General features: G+C 49.1%; 5 protein-coding genes across 5 annotated transcripts; 2 read left to right on the plus strand and 3 right to left on the minus strand.

Annotated features, from left to right (window-relative positions):
- Window positions 1-1,199: 1,199 nt before the first annotated feature.
- Window positions 1,200-4,260, minus strand: AO090005001517 (ATP-dependent helicase; the record flags this gene model as incomplete). The annotated part of the gene is made up of 2 exons (XM_001818380.1): window positions 1,200-3,827; window positions 3,892-4,260. 2 exons carry the CDS (start codon window positions 4,258-4,260, stop codon window positions 1,200-1,202), a joined length of 2,997 nt encoding a protein of 998 aa, XP_001818432.1.
- A 723-nt stretch (window positions 4,261-4,983) lies between these two features.
- On the plus strand, window positions 4,984-6,243 carry AO090005001516 (uncharacterized protein; the record flags this gene model as incomplete). Its single annotated transcript, XM_001818379.1, has 1 exon — window positions 4,984-6,243. The coding sequence occupies one exon, from the start codon at window positions 4,984-4,986 to the stop codon at window positions 6,241-6,243; it is 1,260 nt and encodes a 419-aa protein (XP_001818431.1).
- Window positions 6,244-6,490: 247 nt separating this feature from the next.
- Window positions 6,491-6,987, minus strand: fkbp3 (peptidylprolyl isomerase family protein FPR2; the record flags this gene model as incomplete). Its single annotated transcript, XM_001818378.3, has 2 exons — window positions 6,491-6,659; window positions 6,752-6,987. The coding sequence occupies 2 exons, from the start codon at window positions 6,985-6,987 to the stop codon at window positions 6,491-6,493; spliced, it is 405 nt and encodes a 134-aa protein (XP_001818430.1).
- A 476-nt stretch (window positions 6,988-7,463) lies between these two features.
- zrfB (low-affinity Zn(2+) transporter ZRT2) lies at window positions 7,464-8,534 on the minus strand (the record flags this gene model as incomplete). The annotated part of the gene is made up of 1 exon (XM_001818377.3): window positions 7,464-8,534. One exon carries the CDS (start codon window positions 8,532-8,534, stop codon window positions 7,464-7,466), a length of 1,071 nt encoding a protein of 356 aa, XP_001818429.1.
- A 1,748-nt stretch (window positions 8,535-10,282) lies between these two features.
- AO090005001512 (uncharacterized protein) lies at window positions 10,283-11,114 on the plus strand (the record flags this gene model as incomplete). The annotated part of the gene is made up of 2 exons (XM_023237174.1): window positions 10,283-10,511; window positions 10,585-11,114. The coding sequence occupies 2 exons, from the start codon at window positions 10,283-10,285 to the stop codon at window positions 11,112-11,114; spliced, it is 759 nt and encodes a 252-aa protein (XP_023089400.1).
- Window positions 11,115-12,073: the final 959 nt, after the last annotated feature.

Consider the following 12,073-nt stretch of genomic DNA (forward strand, 5'->3'; position numbering starts at 1 on the left):
CACGGGGTAGTTAATTTCCGTCCAGAACGAACTGGAGAAAAGACCTCTCCGTCTAATTGAGACGTGCGCTAAACCCAATTCGTTCCCCCAGGCCTCTCTCATACGGCCACCTAGGAATTAAGTGCCAGCTGTACGGAAGGAGTAGATAGGTACCTATTGTTACTCTCATCCTAAAACGGTTTAGACTCCCATACCATGTCAACTAGACTAACCCCAACTCAGGTTAGCCTACCTTTTTCTCTCAAGCCAGAAACAAGACGCAGACACTCACTACCTACGTACCCTACTACTAAAAGTAGTAGTACCCTGGGGTACTTACAGAGAGGTAGATGTACGATACCTACCTGACCAGCTAGTCCCCAAATAATTGCGCAAAAATGAAACTAACTGGCATACCTATCATGCGGTGTACGGATGACAGTCTCCGTAAACTACTATAAGCTAGTCGACCTCAGACTAGTACGTAGAGCACCACCGGAAATGGAAGAGAAGATAAGGGACCTAGTCTAGTCTAGTTCTAGTCTAAATGGGGTCCTTCGGGATGAAGGAAAAAGGATGGGGAAAGGATCCCTAATCAGCTGATCGGTTCGTTATTACTGTTATCGTCCTTTATTGGGGCTCGTATTGAACCATTATTATGACTTTCACCGCTAGAATTGTTGCATTATTGCCTCGCTCTCTCGCGTTGCTCGGGGTTTCTCTCTTTTGGGGGAGAGGGAGAGGTTTGGTAATGATCATCGGAGAGTCAGTCTGGGTCTCCGTGTTGAGGGGGGTTCTGCTCGATCCCCATGACACGACGCCTTGGACGGGCATTCCTGGAGTGGTGCCAAGTGTACTCATCTCCCTGTACGTAAGTTGATACTACGGTTGTTGGTCGGGATACTTGCTGTAACTGCTCCGTATGGTTTCCCTGGTATCTTACATAATGAGTGATTTGTTCGGCTTAGTCATGAGTCAATTGACCATCACTGGATCGAGGTGTCTCTATACTGAAAGGTTAGGCAGTAACCTAGGCATTAATACATTCATGGTAGAAATCAAATAGGAAAAAAAAAGTACGATATGTGAAAGTCGTAGCCCGAACGCTGTAGTGAGGCACTCAATCATGTCGACCTTAACGCCCAAACACCTAACCGGTGGTATTGCCAGATAAAAGGTTCCCAGTCCATAACAACCAATCTGCATCAAGGGTCAAACCATCACGGCCGCTGATTGCCTGCCCTCTTCATCCGTTCTTCCCACCCATTCATACTTCGTCGAATCCCCAGAGTTCTTCTCGTCGGTACTGGTGCCGCGCTCTGTAACATCGACATTGTAGTCGTGTGATACGTGGTCGCTGGTCGGGCACCCCCAACCGGCCCTTGAGGTCTTTTAACCTCGCTCGCTGCCCACTCCCTCCCGGCTTCGCCCTTGTCGGATATTTCCTTGCCCTCTTCACCGCTGCGCAAGATCGGTTTCTCCGTGGGCTTTGAAGACGTCGCCAGCCACGTGTAACGGTTGGGGTCCGACGGTTCGAGAATCGGACGGGCTGCTTGCAGGCGCTGCGCCTGTGGTCTATACGTCGAGAAGTTCGTTGGGAGCACGTTTTTATTTTTGCCGTCTACCGCCTGCCCAATGACATTGTTTCGATCGCCAGGGGTCTTGTGGCAATGTGCCGGTGCTGATTCGCTAGATTTCGGTTTGGGCTGAGACGAAGGCTTACTGAAGAACCCGGATATGCTCTGCTGCGAAAGGCCAACCGCACTGCGTCCAGATGATCCGGTTCCTGCTGTTTTTGATTTGTTCTCGAACCCGAGTCCCGGCTTTTGTTCCTGCTTAGCGGCTGTGCTCGTCGCGATATACTCCCGTGCTGTCGAGAATCCAAGCGACATGGTCGTTGGTACGGACAAGTTCGAGCCATTCATTGTGTATGTTGAGGCAGACACGTACGTGGTTGTGGTTGATATCGAAGATTCTCGGCTATACCGTGGTCTTTTAGCGCTAGGTTCCTCTCCATCGACTGCTCTAGAGCCGTCCCATCTAAACACGGCGTCCGCAGCCTCTCGACCGTCTACCGTCCATTGGTCATCAAGCGTGGAAGGTAGTGAGACCTGACCCTCGAGCATAGCCTCGAGAGTCGGTCTCGGCCGCCGTAAGATGTCAGCGATTGCATAGACGATCTGTTCATGCAGATTAGGTCCTAATAGACGAAATCGTGATTCTATGATTTTTTCCGGAAGAAATGTTGATACACTCGTCGTTTCACCGCTGCGGGACTGCTCAAGGGGGTAACTCAGGTACAACAGCGCCTGCGCTCTAGTCATGGCCACGTAGAGCAGCCGTCTCTCTTCATCCGAATCCTCTGCACGCGAATGAGGGATAATGCCGTTATACACAGCTGGCACGAAGACAACCGGCCATTCCAGGCCTTTTGCGGCATGGATAGTGGAAATCGTCACTCTCTCCTGTGATTGCTCACCGTCCTCTCCCTCTTGCTGAAGAACCTCGGTGGAGAGCGCCACATTGGCCAGAAATCGCGATAATGCCTCTTCTCCCGGATGAGCTTGCTGCTGTGAGAGGCCTTGAATTTCTGGGAGGCTATCGTCATGCTCGTTTTCCTCCCCGGCTGCAGCCGTATCTTCCGCTTGGCCCATAAGCTCCTCCACGTTCGCCCATTTGTTCTCCTCGTTGGTACCGTACGTCGACGTAAGGTATTCTCGAAAGGAAAGCTTTTTGATCACAAACTCAAGAAGCTTCTTCGGGGCCGAACAGTCGGTACATTCGAGGAGTTTCTCTCTCGACGACTCGATGAGACCGACAAAATTACCTAGCCCATTGCTGGTAGGCTTCGACAAAGTCTTTTCGGTCGACCTGCGACCTTGTGCCACGTCCTTCATGAAATCCCAGAGAGGCTTGTTCGCTTTCTCCGCGCCACTCATTAACGATCGGATCGATTCTTCACCGATTTTCCTTGATGGAACGTTGATAATTCGCAGAAGCGCATCGGTGTTTCCCGGCTGGCTGATAACTCTCAGGTAATCCAGAAGTAGTTTGATCTCTACTCTATCGAAGAAACGTAAGCCTCCGACCATCCTGTACGGCATGCCCTGTTTTCCCATTTCCGATTCGATCTGTCGCGAAAGTGCAGCCGACCTGAGCAATATCGCAAAATCGGAATACTTCAGCAGCTTCCCCGTCATAGCAATGCATCTTTTAATTTCGAGAACGATCCACTGAGCTTCAGCCTCCGCTGTTGGCAATTTCCGCAGTACCGGCATCGTCCCCACACTATGGGTTGGTTGCAGCCTTTTAGCTGGCCGTGACGAATCTTGTTCGATGACATCTTGAGCTGAGCTCAAGATGGACCCCGACGACCGGTAATTATCCTCTAACAACACAACAGATGTATCGCTATACAGCTGCTGCATACGCGTCAAGTTCTTAATCTCAGCCGATCGAAACCCGTATATACTCTGATCCGGATCCCCGACAACTGTAATCCGTCTATTCTGTGATGCGAAAAGGTTCATCAACTGGTACTGGATGTGATTTGTGTCTTGAAACTCATCGACTAGGACTGACTGGACGTTCGAAACACACTCCGGATGTTGTCGAAGCAGCTGGGCGCACCGTAGAAGTAGATCATCGTAATCGAGTAAATTCGAATCCGCCAGATGCGATTCGTACGCTTGGTAAACCTGAATAAACTCCCGATGCTCCAGCACCTTGGAGCCCTTCATCTGTTTCGCTTCCAGATCCTCCGGCGTCACCCCATGAGCTTTTTGATACGAAATCCGCCCGCGAGCCATATTAGGCTGGATATTGAGTTGTAACCGCTTGACAATTCTCTACCGCAAAAAGACTAGTAAGCAAACTACATCCCTAAGCAATCGCAATTCCTAGGAGACATACCCTAATAATAGCCAAACTATCCCCGGAATCTGCAATTCCAAACCCTTTCCGCAGCCCAATCAAATACCCATAAGTCACCAAGTACCGTCGACAGATGGAGTGAAACGTTCCCAGAATCAATTTTGACTGCACCCGGTCCCCGACCAACTTTGCCAGACGCTCCCGCATCTCCCGGCTCGCTTTGATTGTGAACGTGCAGCAAATGACATCTTGCGGTCGATAGCCATGGTGGGCGAGGAGGTACGCGACGCGCGCCGTTAAGGTCTTGGTCTTTCCTGAGCCGGGCGGGGCGAGGACCTGGAGAATCGGGGATGGCGACGATACAGCGGCTCTCTGCGCGGAATTCAACCCATCGAGTATCGAATCCATGTGTTTTGTGGATGGTTTGGGCGGGATGGGGTAGTTTAGACTTCGTGGGAGGTCGGGATGTGACGCGCTCTTATCGCGTGGTCATGTGATTGGATGTATGTTATGAAGTATGGATGCTGTTGTTCCGCGGGGGGGGGGTTCTTGGCCGTCTCTTTGATATGAAGGTTTTCGGAGATGTGTTCAATATGATTAGTCGTTAATCTGATATGTCTATTCGCTTTGGTTGTGATATTGATCTTCGTGCAGCCTGGAGAGTATGCCCTAACTGGCCGAGTAGAGGTATGTCTTTATGATATATATCACGAAATAAAACCATATATCGGTTTAGTATACCATACAGCAAGTACCGAGTGATTTATAGGGACATAAGGGACATTAGCACATCACTCAATATATGACAACGGAGGATATTTGCTGGGCACAGTAGCATGTAGAACAGGGAAGAAACGGAAGTGTAGAGGAGAATTGTGAAGTTTTACTAATACGCAGAGTTCACTTTGCACATCGACACCCAAATAGTCCTTTAGCATGAGTTAGAAGTGGTCATTACTCAGATACTGGCAAATGAAAGAACTCTGATCTTCATTGGATATGATATGCTCGTCGTCTCCATAATTTCGCTATATGATCATATAGTTATATTATACTGAGTAACAGTGCAGGCATAAGTACTAGGTACAGAGAACTTTTCCCAGAAACTATACCGTTTATAGTCTGCGCATAATGTTGGACCTACAGACGACGAGGTTATGCTATCAGTTTCCTGACCACAATGCCTGGGTGGTTAAGCTTAAATTATACTTGGACTCCGATCGTCCGACGCACGGGCCGCATGATTTTCCCCGGGCGTTTGGAAATGTGTTCCTGTCGTCATTTTTCGTCCTCTCCGATCTTGGAACACCCTTCTCATTTTCACCATCTACAACCTTCGGACCGCCCAGAATGGGCTGGCTAGGAGTGGCTACACTCATTGCGACCGCATGTTTCCTACTTTACCGTCACCCTCCGTCCAGCTGGACGTCCGAGCCCCCCATCTCTCAACTCCCGCCGAAACCAACTCTTGAAAAGCCACCTACCGATCGCGCCCCAGATGGTGCGACAGTGAAGGATGACTCCAAGCCCCTCGAAGAAAAAGATGGAAATGCAGAAGACTCCCAGACAACACCCAAGGCATCTGCATCGAGCCCACCATCCCTCGAAGTGCCCACGCTTCATCTCGACAGCGACAAGGCTGACAAGACAACCACCACTACCGAGAACCAGGCCGACAAAAAGCCAATCCAGAATGGATCAGCAAAACCTTCAGAGCCGGTTGCTATCGCAGTTAATAATGCCGCCATGCCACCTCCACCACAGCCCACCGCAAGCAGTTCCTCCTTAATGCCTCCCCCGCCGCCACCCCGACTCCGTCCGACAATGTCCCAAACTCAACAACCACAATCCGCCCCCGTGGGACGATACCCCCCGCGCCCAAACCCAGGCAGCTCCCTTCGTCCGCCACCTTCTGCAGCGGCATCGCTACGTGTACCGCCCTCCAGTCGTCCCACCAGCAATAGCCTGGCGCCCGTCAAACTCATCGCACAGCCCTCTAATTCATCGAAGCGGGCGGTTCTCGAACCAGGCTACTCCCCCCTGGATTGGGCCGCGCTTACATCAAACCCCAAGAACAATTTGCGGGGTGCAAATCTGCCCCCAACTCTGGTCAAGGTGACGCCGTCGATGCTCAAGGTGCAGAATGGACGGAAGGGTCGCGATGCCTGGACTTCGTACCAGGGCAAAGTCTATAACATCACGCCGTATGTCCCATTCCACCCTGGCGGGAAGGGCGAGTTGCTCCGTGGTGCTGGAAAGGACTCGGCCAAGTTGTTCATGGAGGTACATCCGTGGGTGAACTGGGATGCCATCCTGGGGGAGTGTCTTGTGGGAATCCTCGTTTCTGAGAATGATGGAGCGGCCGAGAATGCTCTCGATGCCATGGACTGATTTATATTTCTTTTCTGCTTTTGTTTCTCTTGGATTGTTATAGACTTGGAGACGACCGATTGTATTATACTAGAGGTTTCGCATGATACCCGGAGATACAGACATCTACATACATACATACATACACAGATCAATTTCGAAATCATTATATCCCTACTTCCCAGTACTAGTACCAAGCAACACCGTGGTGAAAAGGAGAACCCGATATCAGAGATTAAATTAAAGAAATCTAAACCCAGAACCAAATTTACAACTCATCCTTCGAAACACCATCAATACCCACCAACTCCGTCTCAAAAATCAGAGTCGCACCACCAGGGATCGGTCCAACCCCACGAGACCCATACCCATACTCAGGGGGAATGGTCAAAGTGCGCTTCTCACCAATGCACATATCCAAAAGACCCTCATCCCATCTTCAACCGATAGACGCCTTAGCTTAATTCCCAGACATGTACTCCTCGCATCACAGCAAGAAGGGAAAAAAGACCCAATGAGAAGAACTCACCCCTTAATAACCATACCCGAGCCCACCTTGAACTTCAACGGCGAGTTGCGCTTGTAGCTAGAGTCGAACTCGGAGCCATCGGACTGGAGCGTGCCTTTGTAGTGCATCTGGACGGTGTCGCCCTTGACGGTCTTGCGGGTGCATTCTACCTCGTGGGTCTTTTCGATGCCGAGTTCGGCGGCGGTGGAGAGGGTCGCGAGAGAGACGAGGAGGGTGGAGAAGATTGAGAAACGCATTTTTGAAACTGGGGGGGTGTTTGGTGAGTGGGAATTCGTTTTGCGTGGTTGAGTTAATTGAGTTGGAGATTGATGTTTCAAGGTTGGGGGTTGTTCAAGGAGGGTCTAGGAAGGATGAGGAAACGTGGTTGGTTGGGTTCTTTATGCGGAGATTAGATGTGGTTTGGCATAACTCCGGGCTTGGGGGCCTGTCGTTTTAGGTTACCCGTAAGCTAAGGCACTTACTCCCGTATGTTAACTAAGCCAATGGGATGGTGGTTATTTACTAATCTGTTAAGATGGGTAGTTTTTGATGGTTTTATGAATGCAACTGAAATTTGATGATTGCATATATGAGCAAAGTTTTAATCTTTTGAGATACGCAGCATGAGCAATGAAGCAATAATGCAATCCAGCAATAAATCAAACAACCTGCGGATGGGGTATATTGAACACAGCAACACAACAACATGATAAAATAGCAGAATAATCATAAATCAGGCCCATTTCCCAAGAAGAGCCATCAGCAAAGCGCCCAAACATAGAAGGAAGAATGCAGCCAGGACGTGCTGGATAGGCGCCTTTTTCATCGAGCTGCTAAACATGAACTCATGCGCCATAAGCTCCACAAGCGCCGTGTAAATGAGGATACCGGCGGAAATTGAATCGAAGACTCCGTTAACGATGAGAGTCGTGCGGCCCTCAGGAGGGTAAGACTTGCGAACACCCAGTCCGATCGCGATCGCGATTGGCGTCGACAGACCGAAAGCAATGCCCAAAATATATGGGGTAAAACGTTTTGAACGAGGCCAGGGGATTGTAGCCAGTCGGGATCCCAGACCAAGACCTTCGAAAGTCTGGTGGAAGACAAGGACGATGTAGAGTGTAACAAACTCAGCACCGGATACTGCCAGGGTCAAGCCGATAAAGACAGAATGGAAGATGATACCAAATTCCAGAATGAAAACGCCAGTCAGCTGAGCCATGTACTCCTCGACGGACGTATCGTGTACAGCCATCTCAACATCATGGTGTTCGCGGGAGTGACCCAGATGATCCCGGCCGGGAATATGCTTGCTGTCCAAGACCTCAGAACCACTCTCAGAGCCACTATGTTTGGGCTCTCCATGGTTGTGTTCATGCGCCAATTCATGTGCATGGCTTTGACCAAAACGAGCATACCGCATGACCATCATCTCGACAAAGAACAGTACCACAATGGTCATTAGGACAATACCCTCGACCCAGGAATACTCCGTGATCGGGCCTGTTAGGCATTCATTTGTTAAGGCTTCCTCAGCAGGAGCTAACAGATGAATGAAAGCCGTGGCAATAATGACACCCGAGCCAAAGTACTTGGCAACGAAGAAAGCCCATTCTAAATATTTCGAACGTCGAAACTGTCCTGCAAGGACCGGGAAGACAGCACCGAACATGGAACCGACCATGATGACAAAGATAGAGGAGATGCGCAAGCCCATGCGACCATCATATTCGTTGCCTGCATCACAGGCAGGGGCGGGCCCCGAATCCTCATCCCGGGTGAGAAGGGTGTGTAGAACATCCATATTTTTCCACTTCCCGAGAGGGTTGGGTTGACTGGAGAGATTGACAAATGGCTTTCCAAAAACCGATGCACGACGGCACGGGCCAAGAGCAATAGCTCAAAAGAAACTCTCTGGCAGGCACGATAGCCCAATAGAACTCAAAGTTGAGGTGATAAGGAATTTGCAAAGATAGAAACCACGTGGGAAACGAACGGAGACACTCGCAAGGGAGGGGAGGTTTTCTTGGAATGCAGGATGTCGGTGCTTGGTATTCTTGGTATATCGGACCAATTTATGGGTTTTCCTGCCCCGCTCCCCTTATATCAAATCCTGTTGTGCAACGAGGTGTCGACCGTTGTGATTGAATGTCCTCAAGGTCCTTGCACTCCACTTTTGGCGTATGTTTAGTGTCTTTTGTATCCAACCAAACAAGGCAGCGGCAGGGATCAGGTGTCGAGATGAGGACCTTGGAGTGTAGCGTGGGAAGTTATGTATGCCTAGCACGACGACTCAAAGAGTGTATGTCACCTCTCGCAGTGTATGATGAAGGGATTTCGACGTAACGATGACTCGTTCGTTATTCCCCGGGAATCGATGTGAGGATGGTCCTAGAAGGTACTGTACACCTGGGAGGAGGATGATGAATATCAGAGGAAGTGTCCATGGTGGAAGGGCGCTGAGATTTCGATGTCCCACTTGTGTCGGCGTGCGGTCACAGTGGACGAGGACCTTGGAGGCAAGCGGATCTGTTCCAGAGGAAGACATTTTCGATTTTTGAGGACCTTGTGGACATGCTGACCCTCCTTTTCTTCTCAGCTGATTGGTGAACTATTGAATATTTGGTGGGACTGTATCACGTGACCCATAGATTAATCTATGAACTGCTGGTGGTTCTGTGGTTCGCCGTATCTTGGTCTAGCTCTTAGGCACAATAGTATAGGCTTTGCCACATTACTCTTCACATAAATGGTATAACTACCGAGTACAGACCTTCAAAGGTTAGCATTGTACTCCTGTCAATACTTCAGGCCCATCATCTACGCGTATATAGAGTACTCCAAAGGTGATGCATACGAGAAATGAATGTGGGGGCAGCGTTATTCAATCGGAAAGCGGTGTAGAAAGGCCCTGGAGGGGTTGGAAAAGGCAGCCGGCTTACATAATGGACGAACTAATTTATCAGTACATACCGAGGGCGTACCTACCAAGTCATTCTACAGCCGAATACGGAGTACGCTTTTCTGGATGATGAATTGGCTGATTTCACAGTTGATTTACCGTGTCGGTTCAGCCTCAAACCAGATATAGACCTGTCAACCAAGGATACCTACCCACGAGGCTACACACTCCTGTTCTACCTAATATTGACCGCGGGTTTGGGAGAGCCTAACCCTGGATATGGCTTTCCTGATGATTCAGAACATCCAGACGTTGAATCACCTTCGCGAGTGCCTAGTAGGTAGCCATAACGTGCGTGGCTAGGTATACCGAAAATTATAAATACCTTTGTATAACCCAAATAAAATAACTTACTCAGAACAATACCTAGTACATAGTAGTAGCCCTTGAGTAGATATTTATCAAATTCACGACCGATTAAACAACGCTTGGCAGAAACCTTCCGATCATGTGGAGGTCAACCGTTATGTCATACCAGTCAACCAAAACCTTGACCATCATCATGATTTTACCCTTTGATTGAAGCTTTACTCAAATATATTACCACCTCTTTTCTTTGTATATGCTCAATTTCAACTGCGAGTCACAGTATGGCTCCCATCCGTCGATACCTCAGAATCAGCAAGTATACTATCCTCGAATGTCGGATCTACCTAGAAAACCCATCAGACACGCGATGGCTCCTCGACAGCCGGGATCCCGTCCTCCCCCGAATATTCGGTGCTATTCGCCCGCTAGTTCTACCTAAATTACGCGAGGAGAACGAGAGGCTCTTTGCTCGGAAGAAAGGGAAACCAGTGAAAGACGTGATAGCTGAAGGTGTCTATCCCGATGCTGGAACCACCGCGGAATCCGGAGAATATGCCAATAACTAACCATGCAATTTATGTAGAGGACTTTGAGGTTTCGTTATTCCTCCGCGAATCCCGAACACGCCACTCACTCCTCACGCGACACAAGGAGTTCGACGAACCCGATAACGCATCGAGCAGAAAAGAAGGAGCACAAAATCCACCCCGACCTGCGGAAAGTTCAAGCGGAGTTGCCGATGCTGGTATCTTAGTTGAGAGTGATAGCGAATCTAATATCGATCTACGCGATATCCCTCAAGCCACTGCGGAGGAGAACGATAAAAAGGGCAAACGTCATCGAGATGCAGATGAAGCAGTTGACACCACAGCTAATTCCCGCGCCTCGAAACGTCGAAAGGATGAGGAACCAGATGATAAGAAATTGCGCTTCAGGATGAACTATGAAGGGTTCAACATCTACGGATGGACGCTCTGCCTACTTGTTACACGCAAAGGGGACAAAGTCAGAGCAAACACAGGATCTTCGGAGCCCACGCGCCAGGCTCTAATGGAGGAGTGGATGTCCACACAAGCCCAGGGGGATGTGGATGAAGAGCAAGATGTTAGTTGATTTAGACATCTTCGCCAGTCGAACAGGAGGTATTATTATACCTGCAACCATGATGGGCCTCGAAACTCTGTGCCGCATACACTGGCTATCCCTCGCCTCGTCAGTGAAATCGGCAGCCCAGCTCCAACAACCACAGGATTCGCTAAGTATAGCGAATCCAGTGCCAAAACCAATCATCACAGTATGGAACGAACATGTGTTGAATTTGGAAGCCAAGGGCTACTCCACGTTCATTTTCATTTGACAGGCTGTAGACATCTGATGAAGACGAGTTACTACGATGTTGGCTAGGAATCTCTCAGGAGCAAACTCGCCTCGAAATTAAGCCAGGGAAATATTGCTCCTTAGCACGGCAACCAACTGAGAGCAACCCGTATGACGCCATAACTGGGGCTGATAGCAACGACTGTTTGCTCTCTACGCCATCAGTTCAGCAGAGAACATGTCGATCTTGTGGGTCTTGTGGAAGATGGACATGCAATGCTCACTCATCGCTATTACTCACCCACGAAGAGGGGTAGTTTTGCACGCAAGAACGGCAAGGAAAATGTGAAGCAGAAATGGCGTGTACATGGTGCTTTTAAAAGACTCCCTCTTAGATTGGCCAGTCCCTTGAACTACGCAGCCGCCTTGGATAAGTCCAAACAAAAGTCCTCGAGACTTACTAACAGGCTTTGGAACATGCCCGTTAGATTAATTAGTCGTCAAGGTCAACATACAGCCACAAGGGAAATACCGTGGTAGCAAAACATGTGCATTGGAAATCATAATATATTCTTTGGTAAATAAGGGATATGCAATATATATATACCTTGTTCACAAGAATAGTCCTTTCAGTGAATATCACTAGTATGAGCGGGTCTCATGATACCGATTTTTTCCAAGAAGTCATATGTAGGTTCTGTGCATTTCTGAATAGATTTGTTTATTTAAAACCCCTATGGGGTTCTTCTTTACCT

The sequence above is a fragment of the Aspergillus oryzae genome, chromosome 1, assembly GCF_000184455.2.
Source record: "Aspergillus oryzae RIB40 DNA, chromosome 1".
Classification (NCBI taxonomy): Eukaryota; Fungi; Ascomycota; class Eurotiomycetes; order Eurotiales; family Aspergillaceae; genus Aspergillus; species Aspergillus oryzae.